The sequence below is a fragment of the Podarcis tiliguerta genome (genome assembly GCF_965153285.1).
Source record: "Podarcis tiliguerta genome assembly, chromosome: 17".
NCBI classification, from domain to species: domain Eukaryota; kingdom Metazoa; phylum Chordata; class Lepidosauria; order Squamata; family Lacertidae; genus Podarcis; species Podarcis tiliguerta.
The window spans coordinates 21,641,160-21,668,920 of NC_139550.1; the positions used below are offsets into that span (position 1 = coordinate 21,641,160).

Sequence of the window (27,761 nt, forward strand, 5' to 3'; positions counted from 1 at the left end):
AGGTTAAGAACAGTTTCAGGTTAAGAACGGACCTCCAGAACGCATTAAGTTCTTAGCCTGAGGTACCACTGTACAGTGGATGCTTGGGTTGCAAACGTGATCCGTGTGGGAGGCACGTTTGCAACCCGCCGCGCCGGGTCGTGATTCAGCTCTTCTGCGCATGTGCAAAACATGATTTAGCGCTTCTGCGCATGCGTGAGCGCTGAAACCCGGAAGTAACCTGTGGAAGTAACATGTGGAAGCGATGGACTTCAGGAAGGCTGCATATTTGGAAATAAAGTAGGATGTTACAAATACCACAGAGCAAAGGAGGCCTCTGGTAGCCTCCTTTCTAGAAGAAGGCAGACATGGCTCAGAGTTGCGTCTCGCCACTCAGGAAGTGCAACGGTGTATTGCAGTGCCACGGAGGAGGCTGGCAAGGCAGAAGGGCAACTCTTGGGACTGCACAATAGGAATGCTGTCCTTGTGGTCCTTCAACATTGCAAGGGATGTCTGGGAGCATCTCTCAGATCAGAGCAGCTGGTTGGAGCAGCAGACTGTGCCCTAGGTCCACCTCATCGCTACTGCTTGCTTTCCCTCCTTTCCTAAGAAGACTTTAAAACAACATCTTTTTTGGCAGTTGTTTAGGTTTTTGCCTACCCAGAATCTACACAGTACGCTTCCTGGACTGCACACGAGATCCTGGTGTATTATAGGCAGAGTTTTGGGGGACTCCCAGAGTTCATGGGAATGTTCTATAGTCAGAGAGTATACCTGTCACACCCCTAGAAGGCAGGTGATTGTTAAATAGCATCCTTAAGCAGCAATCCTATGCACCGTTAACTGGAAGTATGCCCCTGGAAGGTGTTTCATAGCTCAACGGAAGGTGGCGGTGGCAGCAGTGATGGAGAATTCAGACAAGTGGCTTTATAGGATCACAAAACTGTAGAGCTGGAAGGGAACCCAAGGATTATCCATTCCAACCCCCTGTGATGCTATCCCTGGCAGATGGCCATCCTCTGCTTAAAAACTTCTAATGAAGAGCCCACCACCTTCTGTGGGAGTCCGTCCCACTGTTGAACAGCTCCTCCCGTCAGAAAGTTCTTCCCAACGTTTCATCAGAATCTCCTTCTTGTACTTTGAAGCCATCAGTTCTGGTCCTCCCTTCCAGAGCAGGAGAAAACAAGCTTGCTCCATCTTCCGCATGACAGCCCTTGAGATATTTGAGGATGGGTTAAACCACAGAGCCTAGGGCTTGCCGATCAGAAGGTCGGCGGTTTGAATCCCTGCGACGGGGTAAGTTCCCATTGCTCGGTCCCTGCTCCTGCCAACCTAGCAGTTCGAAAGCACATCAAAGTGCAAGTAGATAAATAGGTACCGCTCCAGTGGGAAGGTAAACGGTGTTTCCGTGCGCTGCTCTGGTTCGCCAGAAGCGGCTTAGTCATGCTGGCCACATGACCCGGAAGCTGCATGCCTGCTCCCTCGGCCAGTAAACCGAGATGAGCACCGCAACCCCAGAGTCGGCCACGACTGGATCTAACGGTCAGGGGTCCCTTTACCTTTATCATATCTCCTCTCAGTCTCCTCCTATCCATGCTAAACATACCCAGCTCCCTTGACCATTTCTCATAAGGCTTGGTTTCCAAATCTTTTAGAATCTTGCTCACCCTCCTCTGCACATGCAGTAAGTTCAGTTGGGGACTTACTACTACTGAGTAGACATGCATAGGATTTCACAGTAAGTGACGTACATTTTGCAGATCGGACTCGGGATGTATTTGACATGAAGCAAATTCCCTAGTCTCTAGAAAGCCACCTAAAAGAAGGAAGGACATTCTAGAACACAGCCACAGCACAGTCCATGGAAGACAGCTCTTGGAACAGCTTAACTCAAAGCAAAATATCGCATAAATCAGAGGCACCCTTTCACTTCCCTCTACACAATCCAGTCTAGACAGAAATCTTTATTGGGAGATTGCCTACTTTCATAACTATTTCCCCCCCCCCCTTTCCACAGAAAACTGGACAGGATCAAAAATATTCATGTGACTTAAGATCAGTTTGCCAGTGCCGCGACTTTGCATTGATCATCTGAAATTTCCCCTGTCATTCTTGTCTTGGTTTCTTGGGCAGACCACAGATTGGGTCCTTCCATCATGAACACCTGTCAGACTTTAAATATCTTGGCATAATTAGGATTCTTCCCTTCCTCCCCCTCCTAACTTCCCTCTCCACCCTCCCCTAGGAAAAAGTCAGAGTGAGCTGCGAGTGCTCTTTACAGTTTGCTCAGTACGATGGGCGTTGGTACTCCTGTTTTCTTTCCTTTTATTCATCTTGCAAGATTTTTCACCCCCTGCCTTCATCCGATGGGCGAGGAACGGACCATCTTCCCATGCACCCGGAGTCGATAAATACAGGTGAACTCTGGGTTGCCCCAATTGCTCAGCACCTTGAATTTTATATGCAGAAACTGTTTTAAATGCTCGTTCTGAAATGTAGAGGATGAGAAGAGAAAGAACAAACGGAATCAAATGTGTAAAACTCTGCTGTGCTTCACCAGTACTTTTGTCATCATCTCAAATTGTTCTAGCAGATTTATTTACCGTATTTTTTGCTCTATAAGACGCACCAGACCACAAGATGCACCTAGTTTTTGGAGGAGGAAAACAAGAAAAAAAATATTCTGAATCTCAGAAGCCAGAACAGCAAGAGGGATCGCTGCACAGTCAAAGCAGCAATCCCTCTTGCTGTTCTGGCTTCTGGGATAGCTGTGCAGCCTGCATTCGCTCCATAAGACGCACACACATTTCCCCTTACTTTTCAGGAGGGAAAAAGTGAGTCTTATAGAGCAAAAAGTACGGTATTTTTTTAATCTCCCAAGGAGAGCCCAACTTCACAGGGGGAGAGTTCAGGGCACACACCCCATTCATCATCATCATCACCAGCTTTATTGCACTAGCCAAAGGCCATGCCATCATTCACAAAGGAAACCAAAAGAGAATAGCAGGGGGTTCTCAGATAGAATGTGCCAGCTTAAATGTCCAAATCACCTTTGCAATTGACCGCGATTTTGTCTAGTTCCTTTCTCCTGATCTTCTTAGTGGCCAACACATATAGTGCTACTTTATAAGTTACGAAGTCATTAGTATCACTCAGCAGCCATTTCACTCTTTCTGCCCTGTTCGAGTGTGTTCCATTCGTAAGGAGGGGTTTTATAAATTGGTCTCTTGGTTCTATATATAGCAGGCATTGCAATAAATAGTGGTACAGGTCCTCTACGCAAGGTTGCCCACACAGACAAAGTCTCTCCTTCTACTGTACTTTGCCATACCGGCCATCCACACACCCCATTTATGTAAGATGACTGGGAGGCAAAGGCTTGTCCACACCTGAGCATTATTTAGCTGCTAATCCACTCCCCCCTCCATTCAAATTAGACTGGAGTAATGCACCCACACATATTTTAATCTGTATATGAGAAGCAACTCCGGTCTTCCCATTGATGCTAACAGGAGTTGCCTTTTGTTTTGGTCCCTGCCGTCTAATTTGTCAGTTCTTTCATGCTGATGAAGTACCAACAGGGCATTCAGGTAGAGAGCTGTGAAGATCTGGCAAAGGGACCCAATCCCTAGAAGAAGGCAGCTGAAATATACACGGAGTCGAGAGTGGATTTCATGGTCTTTATTCAGCTTATAGTGGTGAGGAGGAATGGAAGTTCCCCCAGAATGTCTGCTTCATATACATTATTTACACAATGGGCCCCACGAGATTGGCTAATTCCGGGATTCTCCTGTTGGCCAATCAGTTTGTGGATTCACTTCCACCTGGAGCTGGATTGGGTGGCTCCTGTGGACCAATCAGACTGCTGCTTTCTGGATCCTATTGTTCTAGGACCAATCAGACTGCTGCATTTTGGATCCTATTCAACTCAGTACATAACAGCAGTGGAGCAACTGTCCTGTACACAAGGAGCTGTCTCGTAACACTGCTTTTGGAGCAGCCCATTGCAAGTGGACTTCTTCCATTTTGGTACCCCATTGCTCTCATGCTTAGTCCTGAAAGATCTACATTGGCCCACTATACCTGAAGGAGTGTCTCCACCCCCATTGCTCAGCCCGGACACTGAGGCCCAGCTCCGAGGGTCTTCTGGCGGTTCCCTCCCTGTGAGAAGTGAGGTTACAGGGGAACCAGGCAGAGGGCCTTCCCGGTAGTGGTGACCGCCCTGTGGAACACCCTTCAGATGTTAAGGAATTGAATAATTATATAACTTTTAGGAAACATCTGAAGGCAGCCCTGTACAGTCTTACCTTGGTTTTTGAACAGCTTAGTTCTCTAATGTTTTGGCTCCCAAACACCACAAACCCAGAAGTGAGTTTGTGAGCTATTTTTCCAGTTTGTGAGCTATTTTTGGAAGCCAAATGTCTGATGGGGCCAGTCAGAAGCCGTGCTGCACAGCACAGACTTCTGGAATGGATTCCGTTTGACTTCCAAGGTATAACTGTATCGGGAAGCTTTTTAAGGTTTAATGTTTTGCTATGTTTTTATATATGCTGGAAGCCACCTAGAGTGGCTGGGGCAACCCAGTCAGATGGGCAGGGTACAAAATTATTATTATTATTATTATTATTATTATTATTATTATTATTATTATTAGTTAGGGTACCTTCAGTTGGAATGTCTGAATGGCTTCTTTCTCAATATCATACATGAATTTCCCCAGTAGAGTTTCTTCTCGTGTTTCATCCTCTAGCCCCTAAAATGGAAAGCCAGAAGTAGCGGGGAGCTGAAATTAGTGGCAGAAAGGGCGGTCTGGAAAACAATTCTTTATTAAGGTGGCACCCTCCAGAGGCAGAGTTAATTACGTCCATGGGTCAAGCCCAGGGATGATGGTTACATGTGTCTCTCTAGCCTTCTTCATCTGGTCCCTGGGATTCTTCCCAGGTCCCACCCCCTATCCCCAGGCCCCACCCCTCAATGTCCCCGCACTGCAGCCTCCTCGGGTGCTTTTGCCTGGATGACTTGTGTCATTGAACTGTGACAGTGCCTCTCCCGTGTCTGGATGGGAAGATGAAACGTGTGGCACATAAACCGCTTAGAGATGTCTGTTGAAATATGAAGTGGTATATCAAGGAAGAATATGAATATGTAGAAACGTCCAACTTTTACTGGACAAAGCTTAAGAGTCACACCTGCTTCTCTGCCTACTTTTGCTCTGGCATGTGGCCCTCGGGTGGCCTGTGACAGAATGTGGCGCTTGCTCTACAAAAACCCCCACGCCTGATCTAGCTGAAGGCGCCCTATCAAAAAGGAGCTGGAGGAAGGATTCAGGCAAACTGGAGGGCAAGATGATAAAGAGGCCAGTAACCTGGCAGGCTAAGAGGACAGACATGCAAAAACACATGGACAGAATGTAGGCAACCATACAGACAAGACCAGAGCCTGGCTCTTGCCTCAAGTGGACGTAGCGTGGGTTGCTGCTGCCCGGGGCAGGGCAAGTGTTATACCCTGCGGTGGACTGGACAGTAGTCAGCCCCTACAATGCCGGCCAGCATTTAATCAAGGGAGTCTCTCCTTGCCAACTAGCCCCAACCTGGGAGCAGAGATAAGGCAGAGAAACGCAAAGCAAGGAGCGCTGCTGTGTCACCTCGCCCTCCTGTCCTTGCAGTGAGCCTTGCCTGGGTGCAGCTTGCCTCCCCGTGGCTCAGGCCTCAATGAGGGAGCCTGTTGTGGGGGTGCCTGGTTGTGCCCTGTCAGAAATTTGCACCCAGGGCCATGGCCCCCCGGCCTCCCCACTCTACACCACCTGGACTTCAAACGCAGGAGAGCTGCCACCACTGATGTGTAGACATTACTGGAGTCTGTAGACATTACTGAGCTACGTAGACTGGTGTTCTCACTCAACATGAGGCAGCCTCCTTGGGTGTTCCCCAGTTCTGGTTGAGCTTGACATGGTGATGTGTGTTAGTTCTCTTTAACCCAAGCCCTGTCCGTGAGAAGCAGCCCACGCATCTGGGCTTGCTGAGTAGCCCTCCCAGTGCCCGAAATTACAGCTCTGCGGCTTTATCTGAGAGGAGCGCAATGCCGAGTTGAACATTAATACTCACAAAAACCCAGAAGTCCTTCAAGGCACTGTTGACTCCTCCCGAGGGAGAGATAGCTTTAGAGATGTGCTGAACTGTAACGGCCGTTGGTTGGATTTTCTCTGGCAGTTTAATTACTACTTGGCCCTCAGAACCCCGGAAAGCCCAGCAGTTTCCAGGATAAACATCTGGCTAGAGACAGGAAGCAACTCAAGTGACTAAAACATGATACTGCCACCATCCCAGGCATAGTTGCAGTTTGGGTCCAATATATATAAACTGACTTCTGCGGCCGAGTACAGATGATCATTGGTGATTGACCTACCACAATTTCTGTTTAGGCCTGCTATGCAAGTGAGGCAAATAAAATAACAACAACAACAATTTTATTATTTATACCCCAGACCACCCTGGGTGGCTATCAACACCTATAAAAACATAATGTCAAATATTAAAAACTTCCTGATACAGGGAAGTTTTGGCATGGAGGTGAATGGCTGGTTTAAGAATGGGGCAGCTACACAGTAACAATGACAACTTGATAAACAGTTGTCTGTATTAGAGTCTTGGTAGCACAAGGATGGAAGAATGAGGAAACCCCGACAAAAGAACAGTGGCAAGAGAAATTGATGGACTATGCAGAACTGGCTAAACTGACATACAAACTATGAGATAAGGACAACTGTGACTTCAAAGGAGAATGGGAACTTTTTACAAATTATCTAAAAAGACAGCAAAATGAACTGGACTCCTTGGCAAGTTTTGCATAAACATACACAAACCTTTGAAGGTTAATATAGTAGATAGATAATATAAGGATTTATACAATTTTACAGTATGCAGAGAACAATATGTGTTGAGAAATCAGAGATGAGCTGAGGGCAGTCTTTGGGGGGGAGGGTTTGTTGGGGAGGTGGGGGGAAGGGGGGAAATAATGAAGATATGTTCTGATATTATGTTATGTTGAAATTGTTAATAAAAAACAAAAACAAAAAACGGTTGTCTGTATTTATCTGGGATTAGTTCCAAATAAGTCTCCGAGACTTCGAGTAGAGGAATAAGGAAAACTGGAACGTACTGGGATCAAATCAGAAACTAGGATGGCTTCTGTAATTCCAGGACTGTCCCTGGAAAACGGACACCTGGAGGATAGGCAGGAAAATGAGAGTTTGGAGAATGGATGACTGAAGAATCCTAATACTGCTCCAAACCTGTACTACCAGGGATAGAATACAGGTAGTCTACTGTACCTGCAGAACAGTATCAGGAGGATTTGTTGAAGACACAAAAAGCCATTGAAACCAGCAGTTCTGCATACTCTCAGGTACATAACTCTTAGATGTCCTGTCTTTATCAATTGTGGCTCCTATAGAGATAAAAAAAGATTAGAATTAACAGAGAGAGAGAGCAAGCTCTACTGACCAACAAGACCTAAATTTCCATCCGATCTGTGCTTCACTGACCATAGCACAGTTTCTCATTGCCACATAAAGAGAGTCTGGGTGGATCAAAAAGTAAAATTCCTGACACCTGCAAACCCAATTTGTTGAGATTTTTTTGGGAAACCTCCCCCAGAATAGGGACACGGGTAGCGCTGTGGGTTAAACCATAGAGCCTAGAACTTGCCAATCAGAAGGTCGGCAGTTTGAATCCCCGCAACGGGGTGAGCTCCAGTTGCTTGGTCCCTGCTCCTGCCAACTTAGCAGTTCAAAAGCACGGCAAAGTGCAAGTAGATAAATAGGTACCGCTCTGGCGGGAAGGTAAATGGTGTTTCCGTGCGCTGCTCTGGTTCGCCAAAGCAGCTTAGTCCTGCTGGCCACATGACCCGGAAGCTGTATGCCGGCTCCCTTGGCCAATAAAGTGAGATGAGCCCCGCAATCCCAGAGTTGTCCAAGACTGGACCTAACGGTCAGGGGTCCCTTTACCTTTACCTAAGTATTTTGGGCAACAGTCTTAATGGGTTTCATTTGCTCAGCCCTAAAAGGCAGGGGGAAGTAGCTTCATTTATTCAGGTAATAAGAAAAGAGCATAGTCTATTGTTACCTATTGTTTTCTGAGCCCAATCAGCCATTTGCACATGATCTTCATAAATCTTCTTAAAAGCCAAGTTGATTGTTGTGAGCACTTGCTGTGAAAGAGAGAAAGACCCGATCAGGGAGACCTCAGGGCAGAGTCACAGGCATGCATCGCAACACATGAATTATCCAAGGAGTTTGAACAATGCAGCTTAAGGCTCTACGTGCAGCAGTTGCATGAATATGGACAAATGCGCATCATGCGCTTATATGGCAAAGCAAGATATGATAGGGTTGCCATATTTCAAAAAGTGAAAATCCAGACACAAAAGTTCTTTAGCTTTGTTTTAGGATTTTCCCGGACATTTAAGCGATTTTCACCCAGACACTGCTTCCGACTGCAGTATTCCAGCTATGTCCGGATGTATGGCAATCCTAAGATATTATCTCAGCAAACACATGGCCCTAACTCCAATGTTAAGATTTGCTGGAATGGCAGGGAATGTGAACATAGGGATGACGCTGGCAGGTGAGAATTGGCAGGAGGGGGTGGGCAGGGGTGGTTAAGAATCTCTCATACCTTAAGACCTTGAAGGCAAAATCCAGACATCTTCTGGTATTTCTTAATCCGTTAACAAATTAACTTTCATATAAACAGCGACAATGTATACATAGCCAAGCACCGCAGTATGTGTGTGAAAGCTACCGTATTTTTTGCTCTATAAGACGCACCAGACTATAAGACGCACCTAGTTTTTGGAGGAGGAAAACAAGAAAAAAATATTCTGAATCTCTGAAGCCAGAACAACAAGAGGGATCGCTGTGCAGCAAAAGCAGTGATCCCTCTTGCTGTTCTGGCTTCTGGGATAGCTGTGCAGCCTGCATTCACTCCATAAGACGCACACACATTTCTCCTTACTTTTTAGGAGGGAAAAAGTGAGTCTTATAGAGCAAAAAATATGGTATATTTCCAGTGTTGAGCTTTCTTTTAAAAGCAGTAAAAGGGTATACACCATGCAACCCTCCCACTATTCTGGGGCACACTCTCAGTTTGCATGGAATGACAGCGATGCCCAACAGGCTGACCTGTGTGAAATTAGCGTCTACCCTTGAATACATCCCAGAATCCTCTGCAACAGACAGGGATTCCTCTGAACTTAGCAGGTATGGAAACCATTGCCCTCACAGGAGGCTGTGTTTATAAGTGGGCTTGCTTTTTTATGTACCGTGTAAGACACACCAGACCACAAGACACACCTAGTTTTCGGAGGAGGGAAAAAGTGAGACTTATAGAGCAAAAAATATGGTATATACTTTTGATAGGGAACAAGGCTAACTGTTCCCCTTTGTTTTGTTTTTAAAGCTGCCAGGTTATGACAACAGCAAGACGAGCCTGTAATGAGGGTATGAAGTGCAAAGCAGAGAGGTGCCTTTTCCAGCATCTTACATCTTTGTTCTCTCCTGGGATATCGCTCTCCTCCAGGATTTCCTTCACAGATTTCAGGATGCCTTCATTGATGCTGTTGATTTCGGCACGCAGGCGATCTGTCTCCTTTTTAAGGCCCTGGATTTCATGGATTTGTTCCTCGAGCAAATTCTGGGACTTCCTTGAGATGAAAAATAGGAGCAATGTAAACATCAGGAATCATTTGCTTGTCCAGCAGGAGGAACCCGGTTCTCCAACCGGCTGCGATGCGATAGTAATTGAAACCATCAACAGGTACCTGCAGATTAGGGCTTTTTCTGGATGATCGGTCAAAGGCTAATTTTAACATACAGTGGTGCCTCGCAAGACGAAATTAATTCGGTCTGTGAGTTTTTTCGTCTTGCGAAGCACCACGACGGGGAGGGGTGGGGAGAAGCAGGGCAGCTGCCGCAGCCGGTCCTTGGACTCACCCGCGCCTTGTGGACACCGTGTGACGCGGCTGCTGGAGGGCGGCGGGGCTCAGGAGCGCGACTCCGGCTGCAACACTGGCTGCTGGCGGCAACGGCTCCTGAGGGGAGCATGCGAGGGCGGTGGGCAGTGGCGCGAGGCAGCCAGAAGGTCGGCCAGAAGGTGGGAGGGAGCCGGGGGAGCCGTCAGCAGGAAGGTGGGAGGGAGCCGAAGGAGCGGGGAAGCGAGTGTGCGACCGTCGCCATGACAGGAGAGGCAGGGCTGTTTCGTCTAGCGAAGCAAGCCCTTTGGAAAATCCGTCTTGCGAAGCACCTCAGAAAACGAAAAACCCTTTTGTCTAGCGGGTTTTTCGTCTTCCGAGACATTCGTCTTGCGGGGCACCACTGTACAGGTAAGTCATGTGGTGCCAAGTTTCCTGCTAAGTGTGTCTTGCAACGCAATTCCCTCCCCTCCAGCATTTCTCAGGGTCAGACTGGGACATCCTATTCCAACCCCTCCAACATTTCTCCGATGAAAATAGGGCACCAGGAAGCTTCTCTTGTGTTTGATCTCCTGCACAGATGTACGCCATATACACATTGACATTGGTCGCCTTGAGCCAATGCAACCCCTCCGCCTCACGTTGTCGTAAACGGGAAAAAAAGTGTGAGGGGAGGAATCGTGAGCAACACCTTCAACAGATAAAGGGAATGAAATAAAATTTTAGTGGTAAGCTGCCTTGAGTCCCTGTCAGTGAAAAAGGTGGGGAATAATAATAATAATAATAATAATAATAATAATAGAAGAAACTGTGAACATGATCAGGAACTTTCCAGAGAGTAAATCCTATTGAACTCAGTAGGAATTAGTTCTGAGTAAAAACGCTTCAGATCTCAGCGTAAGGCTGCCCAGTCTTGACCCAGTTACCTGAGAGTAAGCTCCAGGGAATACAGTGGGACTTTCTTCTGAGTAGACAAGTGTGAGGCTCCATTTAAAGGAGTCAACACTCCCCACATTTCCTAAGACAGGCATAGGCAAACTCAGCCCTCCAGATGTTTTGGGACTACAACCCCCATCATCCCTAGCTAACAGGACCAGTGGTCAGGGATGATGGGAGTTGTAGTCCCAAAACATCTGGAGGGCCGAGTTTGCCTATGCCTGTCCTAAGAAGTGGCTGGGTGCTGAAGCACTGCATTGAAAGAATTCGAAATGGATTGACTGTTTCCTTTATTGGGTGCAGGGGTTTTATTTTCCATAGAAAGAGGATTCCGTAATTCCGGACCCTGGAAAATCGGGACGCTTGTAGGGTATGCAATCTTCTTTATGGCTGCTCTGAAGCTAAGCCCACCGAGGTACACCCAGGTATATAATTTCAACCATTTTTGTTTTTAATCAGAAATACATACGGAGAGAATTTTATTCTGTGTTCCCTCAGAGCAGCCTAGAGATTCACCCACAAGGCTCCAACAAGGAGTAATGACCAACCTAGCAACAAGTGCATTTAAGAAAGATTCTTATCTGAAAAGCCCTCTTACCACAAAGATTTCAGCTCAGTTTCATACAGTTGCGTAAGCTCCTATAAAAAGAAGGAAAAAATCAAACAGACACACCTCAACGTTAATAATATCTTTGGGCCTTTGCGGGGTTGCCATGTGTCCTCTTTTCCCAGGACACGTCCTCTTTTTCAGAGTTAAAACTTCTGTCCGGATGGATTTTTAAAAATTTGCCACAATGTCCCTGGCTGTACTTTCTGGATGAGACATAGACATAACTGGTGGTTGAAGAATTGCTTTCCTCTTCTGCCCACCTCAGAAATATATCAGAGCTTCTATAGGCTGCATACAGTAGGAGTATTTAAAATGAGAATTGTCATAGCGTTCTCTTTTTTGCTGTTCAAAATATGGCAACCCTACTTTCAGGGCAAACTATTCTTATTATTTCATGGGATGAGTGCCACCTACCTAAATCCTCCCCTTTATGGGGGGTGGGGAGAAGAAACTCTGCACATTCTCAGAGGTGTTCCATCCTAGATGTCAAAAATGTTATGAACCCGGAGTCATAACATTTCACCTTAAGGCATGCCGATAGTTTAAACAAAATCTTGTTTAGGCCTCCTCCCCACTCAACATGCTTTACCTTGTGCCAGTTGCTAGATACATAACCCACCAGTTTTATACCTTTGCCCAGGAAAGCACCTACATTTTATCACATGTGGTGGGAATGTGAAAAAGTGAAAAGCTTCTGGGAAATGATATATAACGAGATGAAAAAAATGTTGAAATGTACATTTATAAAGAAACCAGAAGCATTTTTACTGGGCATTGTAGGAACTGATATAAATAGAAAAGAATGTAAGCTGTTTTTATATGCAACGACGGCAGCAAGAATATTATTGGCACAAAAATGGAAGCAAGAAGAATTACCGACGAAAGAAGAATGGAGGTTGAAATTAATGGACTAGACAAACTAACAGGAAGGATTCAAAATCTGCGGGACCAGAAATTCACAGAAGACTGGTGTAAATCTACAGACTATTTGAAAAGTAATTGTGATGATCAGACTACGTTTGTAGGTTTGCAAGAAGTTTTGTGAGGTGAATTATTGGAACTATTGCAAAAATGGATAAAGGGGAGGATGGTTAGTTAAGATAATTAAGGCAATATGAATTTAAGAAATGCATAAGAAGTGATAAAAACGGTGGATTATCAGAGGTGCTGATGGAAGTCCAAAAAAAGATTGTATAAGTGGTGAAGTTTTGTGGTATGTATTATAATTTATATGTTAAAATTAATAAAAATTATTATAAAAAAAGGAAAGCACCTACAGTAGCTGCTTCTCGCTTTGACCAACTTCAGTTTATGTTCCTGCACAGAAAGATGCTCACCTTTGATGACAGGCCGTCTGAAAGCCTCATGCAGAGACACGAGCAGTAAATGGCGGCTAGAGAAATAAGCAAGAAACACTTATTGATAATAATAATAATAATAATAATAATAATAATAATAATAATAATAATAATAATTTAGTTATACTGTGCTCATCTGGCTGGGTTTCCCCAGCCACTCTGGGCAGCTCCCAACAGAATACTGAAAACACGATAAAACATCAAACATTAAAAACTTCCCTAAACAGGGCTGCCTTCAGATGTCTCCTAAAAGTCAGATTGCTGTTTATTTCCTTTTCTTATTTATTTATTGTTGTTGTTGTTGTTGTTTAGTCGTTTAGTCATGTCCGACTCTTCATGATCCTATGGACCAGAGCACGCCAGGCACTCCTGTCTTCCACTGCCTCCCGCAGTTTGGTCAGACTCATGCTGGTAGCTTCGAGAACACTATCCAACCATCTCGTCCTCTGTCGTCCCCTTCTCCTTGTGCCCTCCATCTTTCCCAACATCAGGGTCTTTTCCAGGGAGTCTTCTCTTCTCATGAGGTGGCCAAAGTATTGGAGCCTCAGCTTCACGATCTGTCCTTCCAGTGAGCACTCAGGGCTGATTTCCTTCAGAATGGATAGGTTTGATCTCCTTGCAGTTTATGGGACTCTCAAGAGTCTCCTCCAGCACCATAATTCAAAAGCATCAATTCTTCGGCGATCAGCCTTCTTTATGGTCCAGCTCTCACTTCCATACATCACTACTGGGAAAACCATAGCTTTAACTATATAGACCTTTGTTGGCAAGGTGATGTCTCTGCTTTTTAAGATGCTGTCTAGGTTTGTCATTGCTTTTCTCCCAAGAAGCAGGCGTCTTTTAATTTCGTGACTGCTGTCACCATCTGCAGTTATCATGGAGCCCAAGAAAGTAAAATCTCTCACTGCCTCCATTTCTTCCCCTTCTATTTGCCAGGAGGTGATGGGACCATTTATTGATAGCCAATAGTTATTATCTCATAAGTGCCAATGGTGTTTATGGTAGAAAAACCACACTGGGATTTTCTCATATGCACACCCACATCCAACTAAACTTGATGCCTTTCCACAGAGGCTGCATACACACTATACACCTGAAGCAAATCTGAAGCACAGAATCCTGGAAATTGTAGTTTACTCATTACAGAGCTACCATTCCCACCAATAGACTACCACACTTAGGATTATTTGCGAGGCGTGTGTACATGTGCAGGCAGCCTAAGCGATTCAAAAACGCATCTTTTGTAATTTCAAATTTAGGCAGACCCTTCCTTTAGCCCCAATTTACTGGAGGTTAATTCGTTGAGATCACGGATGGGGAAGCTTTTCCTCCTTGAGGGCCACATTCGGCCATGGACAGCAGTGGTGTGCGGCCATTGATCCATGGGGACTGGGCTAGTCCCCTAAATGTTTTCAGTAAATTGGAGTATTCAAGCATTTAAAAAAAATATTTATTAGTTTTTATTAAAATAATTCAACATTAATACATTTATACATACATATTACGAATATACAAACAAACATAAATTTCATACAGTCCTTAAAAATGTTCATACATGCCCACACTCAATCCCTTTCCTTTTCCCACCACCATCCCTCACCCCACCATGTGTTAGACTTCCAATCTACTCAATTGCAATTTCTTTCCATTTCTATTAATTTCTTTCACACATAGTCCTTGCCTATATTCTTTTTTGAGATCCTTCCGATTTCTCCCATTGTTTTGGACATATTGTAATACTCCAATAATTTGGCAAACCACTCTGTTTTTGTCGGTGGTATACCACTTTTCTAATTTTTCACAATCAATAGCCTTGCGGCTACTGTTGGGTATAAATATAATGTCTTGTCCTCTTCCTTTAAACTTCCTGGCACTATTCCCAACAGAAAACCTTCTGATGTTTTCCTAAATGAATATCTGAGCATTTTTTTTCATTTCATTATATATTGTTTCCCAAAATTGTTTTGATGTCTAACAATTCCACCATATATGCATTCAAGTATTAAAGCCTGGTGCTTCCTTCCCAAAGCCTGGGAAGCTACTACCCAGGTGGCGCTGTGGTCTAAACCACAGAGCCTAGGACTTGCCGATCAGAAGGTCGACGGTTCGAATCCCCGCGACGGGGTGAGCTCCCGTTGCTCTGTCCCAGCTCCTGCCAACCTAGCAGTTCGAAGGCACGTCAAAGTGCAGGTAGATAAATAGGTACCACTCCGGCGGAAAGGTAAACGGCGTTTCCGTGCGCTGCTCTGGTTCGCCAGAAGCGGCTTAGTCATGCTGGCCACATGACCCGGAAGCTGAACACTGGCTCCCTCGGCCAATAAAGTCTCCATTAAACTTTAATTAGTTTAATGTTAAATAAACGTCCAGTGCGCTTCCAACGCCATAAATCTTATCTCAGCAGAGAATTTCGTGTGGCGGTAGAAGGAAGGCAGGAGAGTCAGTACCTTTCAATGAAGAATCCTGGAGCAAGCACTTTGGAACTCAGGAAAAAAACTTTATTTACAAAAGAAAAACCCTGGCGGTAAAGCACACATGCTTTTATCTCTGGCATAAAGAAAACTTTACTCTAAACTTAACTCATATCAGCAAACACGCCCGTGGCCACAAACTGAGTCTGCGAGTCAGGTCAAAAAGAGGGGCGGGGGAAAACACACGGGTGAACTGACTTTTTATACAAACTAACTCACATTCCTGGATGCTTAATGACTTCCAGCTGCTCAGTGATTAGAGCGACTTGTTACCTCTTAACCCTTTAGTACCAACATAAAGCAAGATGAGCGCCACAACCCCAGAGTCGGTCACCACTGGACCTAATGGTCAGGAGTCCCTTTACCTTTATTAAAGCCTGGTGCTTCCTTCCCAAAGCCTGGGAAGCTACTACCCGGATGAACGAAGCTCCGATGAGCCCAAGACCCCTCCTGTCACCTTTCCAGAGCCCACCTGGCTTTGGGAAGGTGGCAGGCGGGTTCCAGCACCCAGTCAGAGGCGTCTCCTTCTCAAAGCCCCAGAAGCTTCTGCTGGGCTTAGGGAGGGAGGCCCGATGCTCACACATCTAACATCCGAACATCACACACACGATGTCCCGACCCCCATCACCCTCACAAGCTGGTGTCTCTGGCCCTAACAGTTCCCCTAAGAAAAATTTTACTGCCTGTCGCTGACGGACAGTCTTCCAGGGGCCACATGCTAGTGGCCAGTGGAGCCAGATGCCAAAACAGGCAAAGCAATGGATGCAACCCTTACTTTTGTGCAGTAGGCTACGTTCCAGCCATGCCAAACTTGAGAGCCAAGGAGCTACTATTATTATGGAAGGCATCTCTGGACCAGAGAAGATGATTAATCTTCTTCACCCCTACACCTGCTCAATTTATTATTATTATTATTATTATTATTATTATTATTTATGAATGTTTAAATATATACAAACACACAGCAACCAAAAAATTAACACAGAGTTGTGGAACAGAATAATAGCAAACCAGCATTTAAATATTCCTGCCATAACAAAGAATGAGAGGCTGGGGGAATTGGGTATATTCACATTGGATATATTCACAAATTGGAAACCAATTTGCATTGGAATTCTCAAAATTTCAAAATTATTGAAATGGATATCATCTGATTTTCAACTTCCTTATATATCGCCAGCAAAACACTGTGATATACTGATACAGTGCTTTTTTCCTGGGGGGACACAGGGGGACGCATACCCCTAAACATTTTGTGAATCTTTGTACTTTTGTCCATTTGCTGTATTTACGTATTTTCCCCGATTTGAACTATAAAATGGTGGTTTTCTTGAGTCAAAATGAGAGTACCCCTAAACATTTTTTTTAGAAAATAAGCACTGTACTGATATATCACAATGTCTGAAATAAGGATGGAAGCATTAGCTGGTTTCACGGTTTTTCACACGTTGTGATTTTTGCATAAAACACACACCACGATTCATGATATATCGCCCGGTCAAAACCTTTGAAACAGATCTCACGATACGGACTTCCAACCAGTTTTGGATGAGATAGATTTGATATATTGGCCAGCCCTAATAGCAGGTGAGTGAAACTTGGTTTGTCTCACCTAAAATTAAGAACGGAACCCTACGAATACTTACCACAAATGGTTGGGACTGTTATAGACAAGAACTTCAGAGACTTCGCGAAATTCGCCATAGTGCAATGGTCTCTGGAGAGGAAATAAGGCTGTGTTGTCAAAAGGCTGATAATCATGATGACACAACTTTTGAGATCCAGCAAAGTCTACAGAAATGGAATGGGGATTCTGTGACACTGCTGGCTCCCCTCTTTAAAGGAATGGCTGCTGGACTCACCAGGAAGAATTCACCTCTGATCATTTGATAGGCATTGCGGGAGTTGCTGCTACTTCATGTTTCTCTTCCTAATAATGTCTAGTATAAGACAATGCTTGATGTGACATCACCACACCTTGTGTCCCCCCCCCCACTGCCAGGTAGGTAAGATGAAGGAAGTGCACAGTGCAATGATGTCACATCCTGTTGTGCTATGTACAACAAGATCTTCCACAGAAGGAAGACCAAAGAGACTCTGGCTGTATATGACTTAGTTTTTAGATGAGACCTATTGAAATAATGGACCTTAGTTAGTTATGACCATTTGTTTCAATGAGTCTCCCCTGAGCAGGGCTAGCATTGGATAAAACCTTTAGATAGGATCACCAGAAGTAAAATTTGGGAGACAAAAGTTGTTGAGCTTTCTTTAGGCAATCAACCTCAAAATCCTGGACATTTTGCCAGTTTTCCAAAACTCCCCCTGGACTCTTATTTTCAACAGTTAAATCCTGGACAGGTCCAGGAAATTCCAGATTTATGGCAACCTTTCTTTAGAGCGTGGGTAGGCAACCTAAGGCCAGGGGGCCGGATCCAGCCCAATCACCTTCTCAATCCAGCCTATGGACGGTCTGGGAATCAGCGTGTTTTTACATGAGTAGAATGTGTGCTTTTATTTAAAATGCATCTCTGGGTTATTTGTGGGGCATAGGAATTCATTCATTATTATTTTTTCAAAATATAGTTCGGCTCCCCACAAGGTCTGAGGGACAGTGGACTAGCCCCCTGCTGAAAAAGTTTGCTGACCCCTGCTTTAGAGCTACAACAATGAAGAATCTCACTCGGTATTAGGAACAGGCAGCCGTTCTCTGCACTCTCCTTGGGGAAAAGGAATCCATTTGTTTTTGTTTTTGTTCTGACCAGCTTTACCTGCTGTCTCTGCCGTGGGTGTCTACTTTATAATGTTTTAATATTTGGTTGCTGTTCCTTTCTGTGTTTTTAATTGCTTCTAAGCTGATTTTGTCTTGTCCACAACCTTGAGACTTGCGGAAGATTATGAAACAACAACAACATTGACTGAGTGAAGTTTGCAAGATTTATGCCAGAACCATTTCTTGTTCCAGACCAAGCTTCCAAAATGCTCTTAAGCGTGAATCAAGCAGCTGCATAACTTACTGTATTATGAAAAGTGTTATGTTGTGGGCGAACATATCAGACGACACAGCGATTCTTCAAAGAGCTCTTCTTTATTCTGAGGCCAGAACTGAACTGAGCTGAAGGGCTCAGTCAGCCTGCTTATATAGAGCTCCAGAACAACATAAATGTAGCAACTTTCTAAAACTATCCAATCACTGAACGTCACTCATTTGCATAACTATCAACAGTATCCCCCTGCTGGCCCAGGGTGAGAACTTCAGTACATAACAAAAAGGTTTTTAATAAAATCTTATTTTAAAAAGGGGGAAAGAAAAACGGCGCATTGATGCTTACCTTAAACAGATACAGGCTTTACAGAGGAATTCTGGGAGGCAGATAACAGTAACTATTATGCTGCTGGGAATGGTACATATCGCTCCTGCAGGGTAGAGCGAAAAATCACAAAGCATTTAAGGAATTGCTTTTGCTTTGGTTATCTGATTACCTATGAACAGTGGGGAGAATATGGGCTCATTCTCCCATTTGAAAATGCAACTTTTGGCCAGTTTGCAGTAACCATAATAATACAGAGAGTATTGAACATTGGTATAGTACTTTCTAGTATGCAAAGCTCTTCACATGCATTCATCCCAGCTGTAAGTCTTAAAATAACCCGTAAAGGAAGTTAACATTATTCCCGAATATTTCATTGCCATTTTCGACACAAGTAACAAATAGCGTATAAAGAAAACATGTCTCCTGACAGTACGGAAGCAAAAGTCTGGAAGAGATTTGTTACGCAAGTATGGGAAGTCCCACATTTAGTGTCAAGCAAATGCAACTGGATACATACTTAGCAGACTCTTCTGAGATACGCAAGACGAGTCAGATGATAAGGTGCCACAGCTATTTTCTCTCCCAATAACTTCTCTGGTGAACCTCATCTGTCCTCTGTTGGATGACTCTCCTGCCAAAAGAACATCCTCTCATTAGCCAGACATCAGTGACACCTAGGATTCAGTGTTCCCATCTAAAATTGAAACGTGCATCATCTGGAAAATGGACCAGTTGCTTCTTCTGCTCCCATTGGTTTCTTGGAAGCTTAGAATCATAGAATTGTAGAATTGGAAGGGACCTCAAGGGTGTAGGAATCTCAGCTAAAGCATCCATGACAGATGACCATCCAACCTCAGCTTAAAAAGGACCTCCAAGGACCTCCCAAGGGAAACCGTTCCACTGTCAACAGCTCTTACTGTCAGATAGTTCTTCCTGATGTTTAGTGAGAATCTTCTTTCTGGTAACTTGAAGTTATTGGTTCTAATTCTACCCACCAGAGCAGGAGAAAACAAGCCATTTCCCCTCTTCCATGTGACAGCCCTTGAGATATTTGAAGATGGCTGTCATATCTCCTCTCAGTCTCCTCTTTTCCAGACTAAACATACCCAGCTCCTTCAACTGTTCATCATAGCGCTTGGTTTCTAGACCCTTGATCATCTTGGTTGCCCTCCTCTGCACACGTTCCAGTTTGTCAACAACCTTCTTAAATTGCAGTGCCCATAACTGGACACAGTATTCCAGGTGTGGTCTGACCAAGGTGTTGATCTGGACACTAGACTTCTCTTGATGCAGCCTAGAATCTTGCTGTTTGATTGTGCTCTTTTTGTGATTGCTTAAAACAACTGTTGTTGGGTAAGCGATATAACTCAGTGTCTAACTGACTGAGTGTGTACTGAAATTAACCAAAGTTAAGTCTTTCCGGAGATTTGCACATGTTGAGCTAGACTTGAGAATGGTTCGACGTGCAAGCTCAGCTCAACATGTCCCATAAATCTTTGAAGAGTGGATTTAATCAAGTTGCGTAGAGGGTCTCAGACAACATTTTATCCCCAGCCACCGCTCACAACACAAGTGATTAACCTTACAGTGAAGACAGTACTGCCAATCTTAAAGAAGCTCTACCGGAAACCAATGCTATGTGATAGCTATCAACCAGTTGCAAACACCCTGGGGTTTTTTTTTTTTGGGCGGGGAGTGATGGAGAGACAGTGGTAGTGGAGCAACTGCAGACATTCCAGAAATATACTGATTATTCAGACCCATTCCAGTCTGGGCCCGGACCTGGTTTCAAGACTGAATGGCCTTGTTCACTCTGACAGATGATGGAAGAAGACAAGCGGAATGGATCAAGATAGCTTAGCTATGGTAGTCCAGGGATTGGTGACCTTCCAATTGGTTTACTGCAATGCAATCTTGGTCCATGACAGTTGTTCCAGAAGCTGCAGCTTGAGCAGGAAGTGGCAAAAAAGCTATTGAATGGAGTGGCCTATCCAAAGCCCATATTAACTGTACTGAAAGAGTTTAACTGGCTGCTCATATGCCAAGACCACATAACCAGAAGGTTATGACCTACATTGAAAGACCTGCATTGGCTCCCGGTACGTTTCTGAACCCAATTCAAAGTGTTGGTGTTGACCTTTAAAGCCCTAAATGGCCTCAGCCCAGTATACCTGAAGGAGTATCTCCACCCTCATCGTTCTGCCCGGACGCTGAGGTCCAGCGTCGAGGGCCTTCTGGCGGTTCCCTACTGCGAGAAGCAAAGCTAAAGGGAACCAGGCAGAGGGCCTTCTAGGTAGTGGCACCCGCCCTGTGGAACACCCTCCCATCAGATGTCAAAGAGATAAACAACTACCTGCCCTTCAGAAGACATCTGAAGGCAGCCCATACCCCGGGAAGTTTTTAATGTATGACATTTTAATGTATTTTTAATCTTTGTTGGAAGCCAGCCGCCCAGAGTGGCTGGAGAAACCCAGCCAGATGGTGGGCGGGGTATAAATATTATTATTATTATTATTATTATTATTATTACCATGCCACATTGAAGGTATTGCAATAACGCTGCTGTTATATAAATCCCCAAATCAGACGAGGTTACCTCCAGGACCACATTATTTTGCATACTTCTGCCTGTGCCCTTGGATCCTCAGAAATGACACTCTTAGCCATGCTGTAGACTCCTGAGGTTTGTCTTATGTCCACTAAGGCCAGGGCCTTTAGTGTGGTGGCACCTGCGCTTTGGGATGTTCACCCTACGGACATCAGGCAGGCACCTACAGTACTGGCATTAAGGTACTTGCTTAAAACGCCTCTGTTTACCTAGACTTTCCCGAAGGGGAGATCCAGCTATGCTGATGTACTAATAAGATCTACTGATATGTTATACATTCATTTTAGGATTGCATTTTTCTTGTTGATTTTATGCTGCCTTGTGATGTTATTTCTTAATGTTGACGGTATGAAATTCCCCCCAAATAAAAACATATAAATGCATGCCTTTTGGAACTTACCCCCCGTTTCTACTCCCTCATCGGCAGTTGAAGTTGTTTGACCACTTGAGGTAGAGTTTCTGGGGCATTTCCCTGTGGAATTGCGCAAGTACCAGCTGAAAGAAGAAATGCTGTAAATTATCTGAGCGTTCTTCAAAACATAGCTGTCAACTTACAGATTTGAAAATAATGGACCAGCAGCCTCGAAAATAAGGGATTAGCAGCCAAAATAAGGGATTTTCCCAGCACAGGTATGTTCAACTTCTGAGCCCCTCCGAGCCAAAGGCAGAAAGCCCAGCTAGCAGCCAAACGAAGCCTCAAGCCTCAAGGAAAACCACCGTCACCTCTCCCCTGGGAAGCGCTGAGCAAAGGCAAGTCCCCAGGCAACACAGCTGATTTGATCACCACAAGGCATGCAAACTCTACCCCCCCCAGTCGTTCTTAGACTTCTTATTGGGTGAGCAATGCAGCCAAGCAACACAGTTGGAGCCTCCCTCCTCCCTGGCCGGCAAGGAGGGAGGGAGAGGAGCTGCTTCCTTTGAAACCCAGGAAACTTAAGGGATATCATCAATAAGGGACAGCAGAGGGACATGGTGCTGGGATAAGGGACTGTCCCGCCAAATAAGGGACGCTTGACAGCTATGCTTCAAAACGATGTGTGTTTAAGATTCCTTCATGGACATGCTTCTGTCAGAAAAAGAAAGGAAAGATGTCCTACAAATTCTTTGGATGTTGTGTGGCACACTCTTTGTAGACACCAGGAATCTTGTGTGTGACCAGAGGAGAAATGAATGCTGGGAAGGAGCTCAGAGAGAAGAAAACCTGTTGTGCATCTGCAGCAGCACAACCGGACGCCTTCATCTGCTCCAGCTGCAACAAAACATGTCTCTCCAGTATTGGTTTCTACAACTACAGCAGCCACTGTAACCTTCCAGATGTTTGACTTCACCCCCAAAGATGTCCTCCTCCATTGTCTCCAAAAACAGATGGATTTCCAGCTGTTCATGCTGGTCCTAAAGGATCTACACTGGCTCCCAGTACGTTTCTGAGCACCATTCAAAGTGTTGGTGCTGACCTTCAAAGCCCTAAATGGCCTCAGCCCAGTATACCTGAAAGAGCATCTCCACCCCCATCATTCAGCCCGGATTTTGAGGTCCAGCTCCGAGGACCTTCTGGGCGTTCCCTCATTGCGAGGTGAAGTTACAGGGAACCAGGCAGAGGGCCTTCTCAGCAGTGGTGCCCTCACATCAGACGTTAAACAGTTAAATAATTATACAACTTTTAGAAGACACCTGTACTGGGAGGTTTTTTAATGTTTGATGTTTGTTGATGTTTTTATATGTGTTGGAAGTGGCCCATTGTGGCTGGGGCAACCCAGCCAGATGGACGGGGTATAAATAATAAAATTATGATGATGATTTAACTGTAGCCAGGAACTGGTCACATGGGAGTCACATGGAAATTGACATTGCACATTGTGACAGACGTGGTGTGGGGAAGGTTTGTCTTAAGAAGATTCTGCAAGATACAGAGAACGCCATGTGTATGTAACCCATGTTCTCATCCTAATTAATAGACTAGAACAAAAGAAAAAACAAAACAAAATAAAAGCCAGCCACTGAAAAGTTTGACAGATGCCGTATTAGATAAACTCCCCAGATATGGATCTCGTCTTCTCTCTGCAGCAGTCAGTGCTGCATACCAGAAGTAGAATACAGCTGTTATGTACTGAGTTGAATAGGATCCAAATTGCAGCAGTCTGATTGGTCCTAGAACAATAGGATTCAGAATGTAGCAGGCTGATTGGTCCTCAGGAGCCACCCAATCCAACTCCAGGTGGAAGTCAATCCGCAACCTGATTGGCCTACAGGAGAATCCCGGAATTAGCCAATCACGTGGGGCCCATTGTGTAAAGAATGTATATAAAGCAGACATTTTGGGGGAACTTCCATTCCTCCTCACTACTATGAACTGAATAAAGAGCATGAAATCCACACTTGACTCCGAGTATATTTCAACAGCAAAGCACAAAGTGGGAAACAAGCTCGACTTGTGCAATAAACCCCCCCCCCACTTTGTGTGTCCCCTAAACCTGTTTGGAGGTTTCCTCCAATTATTATTATTATTTTATTATTTGTACCCCGTCCATCTGACTGGGTTGCCACAGTCAGAACAGACTGAAGGGTTGCAGGGGCAAGTCCCATTGCGTGAATGGAGCTCATAGCACACACGCAACAACTTAGTTGAATCCCGCCTGCAATGCCCATAGTGAACGTACAGTAAATAAAGGTATATTGGATGGGAAGGCCACACCGGCATCCTTCGTGAAGAAATTCGCAGTCTAGTTTGATATCTGTAATAACTTGCAAAACGTTAACTTCCCATTTGGGAAACGCTTTGTGGAGCTTCCCTTGCGGAAAAGGAAACATAACTTTACTTCACAGGATTGTTGTGAGTAGGGATAGAAATGTAATTCATTAATTAGTTCATTATAGGTGTAGGAGCTCTGTCTACTTTTACATCCAGACACTCTAATTGGAGCCTTAGAGAAATCACTGTGACTACAAACAAAAAAGAATTATGCATATTATCGGCAGGAACATGAAATATCTCACATGAGCTCAAAGTGTTAAATATGTGGCATGTCTCAAACAAGGGAATTTGTTGAGGTACAGTAACAGAGCACTTTAATTTACTTGAACTGCACAAACTGAAATGCCATGGTATGCACTTTAACCTCACCTGGAAAATATTGACAGTCTGAGGTAAAAGGTAAAGGTAAATGAGGTAAAGGACCCCTGGACGGTTATGTCCAGTCAAAGGCGACCATGGGGTTGCGGCAGTCAAATTTGCTTTCAATTTTGCCGAGGGAGCCAGCATTTGTCCACAGACAGCTTTCTGGGTCATGCGACTAGCATGACTAAACTGCTTCTGGTGCAACGGGACACTGTGAAGGAAACCAGAACGCACGGAAATGCCATTTACCTTCCTGACAAGGTGGTACCTATTTATCTACTTGCACTGGTGTGCTTTTGAACTGCTAGGTTGGCAGGAGCTGGGACACAGCAATGGGAGCTCACCCCATCATTGGGATTCGAACCGCCAACCTTCTGATCTGCAAGCCCAAGAGGCTCAGTGGTTTAGACCACAGCGCCACCCGGTCTGAAGGTACCCTCTGGCAATATTAAAGTTATAAACCTAAGCGTTCTCTTATGTGTCCTTTCCCCCCATGTTTTTTATCCTGATACTTTAAAGGTAAAGAGACCCCTGACTGTTAGGTCCAGTTGTGACCGACTCTGGGGTTGCGGCGCTCATCTCACTTTATTGGCTGAGGAAGCCGGCGTACAGCTTCCAGGTCATGTGGCCGGCATGACTAAGCTGCTTCTGGCGAACCAGAGCAGCGCACGGAAATGCCGTTTACATTCCCGCCGTTGCGGTACCTATTTATCTATTTGCACTTTGACGTGCTTTTGAACTGCTAGGTTGGCAGGAGCAGGGACTGAGCAACGGGAGCTCACCCCGTCGCGGGGATTTGAACCGCCAACCTTCTGATCGGCAAGTCCTAGGCTCTGTGGTTTAATCCACAGCGCCACCCGTGTCCCTATCCTGTTACTTTACCAGGATACAAATACACACAATATTGCTCTACCTGTTTGACTGCGTTCCACTAGATCCTGTTGGCCCACTGGAAATATTTGGGTTATCCTGAAAGCCTTGTGTTGGTTGCTCCAAACCTCTCCGCACAGACCGCTTTCCGTTCATTGTTGAGAAGGGACGATTGGATGTATTCTGAGACAAATCTGTTGGATTCTTCCCACTGTATCATGGACACCGAAAACCCACACCCGCCAAAATTGCACACACAACCAAAGGGAGGACCTCTTTTAATAAGTCATCGTCAAAGTGGCAGCCATTCTGTCTTTCCAATGCACTTCTGAAGTATGTGGAGATTATCTGCCAGGCGTCCAGTAGGTGATGTCATAATAGGAACTCTGCGGTGAGATGGCTTCGTGACATCATAATGGCGAACGACTTAGGATTAGATTGACTGGGTGAGATCCATAAATAATGGCTCCTGGAATCCTTAGGGCTCGATAACTTGAGGTGTAGAAGTCTTGTTAGAACGAATCCAGGCAGAGGGCCTTCTTGGTACTGGCGCCCGCCCTGTGGAACCCCCCCCCCATCAGATGTCAAGGAGATAAACAACTACACAGCTTTTAGAAGACATCTGAAGGCAGCCCTGTATTGGGATGTTTTTAATGTTTGAAGATTTATTGAGTTTTAATATGTTTTTGGAAGCTGCCCAGAGTGGCTTGGGTAACCCAGCTGGATAGGTGGGGTATAAATAAATTGTTGTTGTTGTTTAGCTCTCTTAAAAGCATGGTTTCACATGAATCTCACTATGGGGTAATCCATCATACTCCTCTTGACAACTTAGATCCGAAGTTGGTTGTAAGCGATAGTGAAGTCACGTTAAAAAATTGTTAATGCAAATATTTTCAAATATATATATTCCGTTATAGGCAGTGCTTTTTTTCTTAAAAAAATATGTTTAGGGGTACTTAGGAAACCACCATTTTATAGTTCAAATAAATACAGTAAATGGACAAAAGTACAAAGATACACAAAATGTTTAGGGGTATGTGTACCCCCAGAAAAAAGCACTGGTTATAGGTGTCCCATAATACTCATTCCATACTTGTAAGAAATCGGGTTTTTATTGAGGCAGCACCTGCACTTTCAAGTTCCTTGCCTGCTGACATTAAGCTGGTGTCTTTGTTGTATTATTTTTGGTGCCTCCTTGAAAGATTTTTCGTTTGTCCAAGCCTATCTAGACATGTAGAAGTTACATGTGTTTTCTCTCTTTTCAGCTACTGTTAATCCTCTCTGGAATGTTTTCTTAACTGTTTCCAATTGAGAAATTCAATGTTTCATTATATACATTTGTAAGCTGCTTAGAGGTTTTCCTACAACCAAACAGCATAGGCGTTCTGCTAAATAAAAGAAAGTTAACAGTACATTGTTTTTCAAAAGGTCTTCCGATACGATAATCTTTATTGTCATTGTCCCATACAGAACAAAAAAACTGAAAAAAATCTACATCAGACATTCAAAAACCAACAAGTCTGCTATCCCAGCTATCCCAGCCTTGTTAGCCCCTAAAAACTCTGATACCCCATAACTGAATACAATATACTCCCATAGAGACTACCTTACACTGCGTTTAAAACCAAAATCACATTTGAATAGGAACTGTTTCTCAGGCGTCTTTATAACCCTGTACTTTCTTCCAGAAGGCATAAGCTGAAAGAGATCATTTCCAGGGTGCGCACTATCCTGCGCTATCTCTGCAGCTTTCTTATGGCACCTGACAGCATAGATTTGATCCAAGGTGGGAAGAGTGCACCCAATTATTCTCTCTGCAGTCTTTACAGCCCTGGACAGCATTGTTTTCCCCCTGACCGTGCAGCTCCCAAACCACACACAGAGACCATAAGTTAATGCACTCTCCACAGTACAATGGTTAAATGCCATCAACAGGTCCATTGAGAGATTATTTTTCCAGAGGATTCTCAGAAAATATAACCTCTGCTGTGCTCTCTTCATCAGTTCCCGTGCTCAGAGTGAAACAAAAATTAGTTGAAAGGCCTCCTATTTCCACTAGAGGTCAGTAATCGTTTACATCTTGATCACAATCTGTAAACGCTAGAGAAGGATGGTTTCTAGAAGCAGGAGATTTGGAAGGGACCCCGAGGGTCATCTAGTCCAACCCGCTGCAAGGCAGGAATCTTTTCCCCAACCTGACATTAAGAGTCTGATGCTCCAACCACTGCTCCTACATTGCCCAGCTTAGCTTCATGCTGCAATGATCAGCGGTTTGCCTAGCAAGGGTGAAAGAGACTCATAAGAGGCTTGTAAGACTGAGTGTTGCTCTTCTTGTCCTTTTCTCAGACGATGAGTCTAGGAGCACCTTAACAGGCTGACCAGGTTCAAAAAGTATCTAAATGGTGCTTAGAGAATGATAGATAATTTATTACGGCCAAAGACCAGCTTGCATAACACACTAAAAACAGCATTCATAAAGATAAAATGTACAATCAGAGCAGATTGCAGCAATGCTTAGAGAATAACTTGCACCTAAA

General features: G+C 44.6%; 1 protein-coding gene across 3 annotated transcripts; it reads right to left on the bottom strand.

Moving 5' to 3' along the window:
* Window positions 1–1,925: 1,925 nt before the first annotated feature.
* Window positions 1,926–25,609, bottom strand: LOC310667602 (SUN domain-containing protein 3-like). 3 transcript variants are annotated; one of them, XM_083420319.1, is made up of 13 exons: window positions 25,268–25,609; window positions 21,640–21,734; window positions 19,149–19,262; window positions 18,650–18,734; window positions 16,967–17,037; window positions 12,832–12,887; window positions 11,483–11,523; window positions 9,522–9,681; window positions 8,103–8,187; window positions 7,310–7,425; window positions 6,084–6,251; window positions 4,643–4,732; window positions 1,926–2,467 (listed from the first exon to the last, which is right to left on the bottom strand). In XM_083420319.1, the coding sequence occupies exons 1-13, from the start codon at window positions 25,378–25,380 to the stop codon at window positions 2,339–2,341; spliced, it is 1,323 nt and encodes a 440-aa protein (XP_083276445.1). In that variant the 5' UTR covers window positions 25,381–25,609; the 3' UTR covers window positions 1,926–2,338. The 3 variants fall into 3 exon arrangements, 2 of the variants coding, with proteins under 2 accessions (XP_083276445.1, XP_083276446.1); XR_014506322.1 differs by lacking the exon at window positions 1,926–2,467 and having other exon boundaries at window positions 6,084–6,247; window positions 25,268–25,589; XM_083420320.1 differs by lacking the exons at window positions 18,650–18,734; window positions 19,149–19,262; window positions 21,640–21,734; window positions 25,268–25,609 and adding an exon at window positions 17,183–17,266.
* Window positions 25,610–27,761: the final 2,152 nt, after the last annotated feature.

Coding starts and splice junctions, on each gene's coding strand:
- LOC310667602 (XM_083420319.1), bottom strand. CDS start 25,380: ATGAACGGAAAGCGGTCTGTGCGGAGAGGTTTGGAGCAACCAACACAA. Junction 21,735..25,267: donor AGTGGAACGCAGTCAAACAG/GTAGAGCAATAT, acceptor TTCTTCTTTCAG/CTGGTACTTGCGCAATTCCA. Junction 17,038..18,649: donor AAAGCCTGTATCTGTTTAAG/GTAAGCATCAAT, acceptor TTTCCTCTCCAG/AGACCATTGCACTATGGCGA.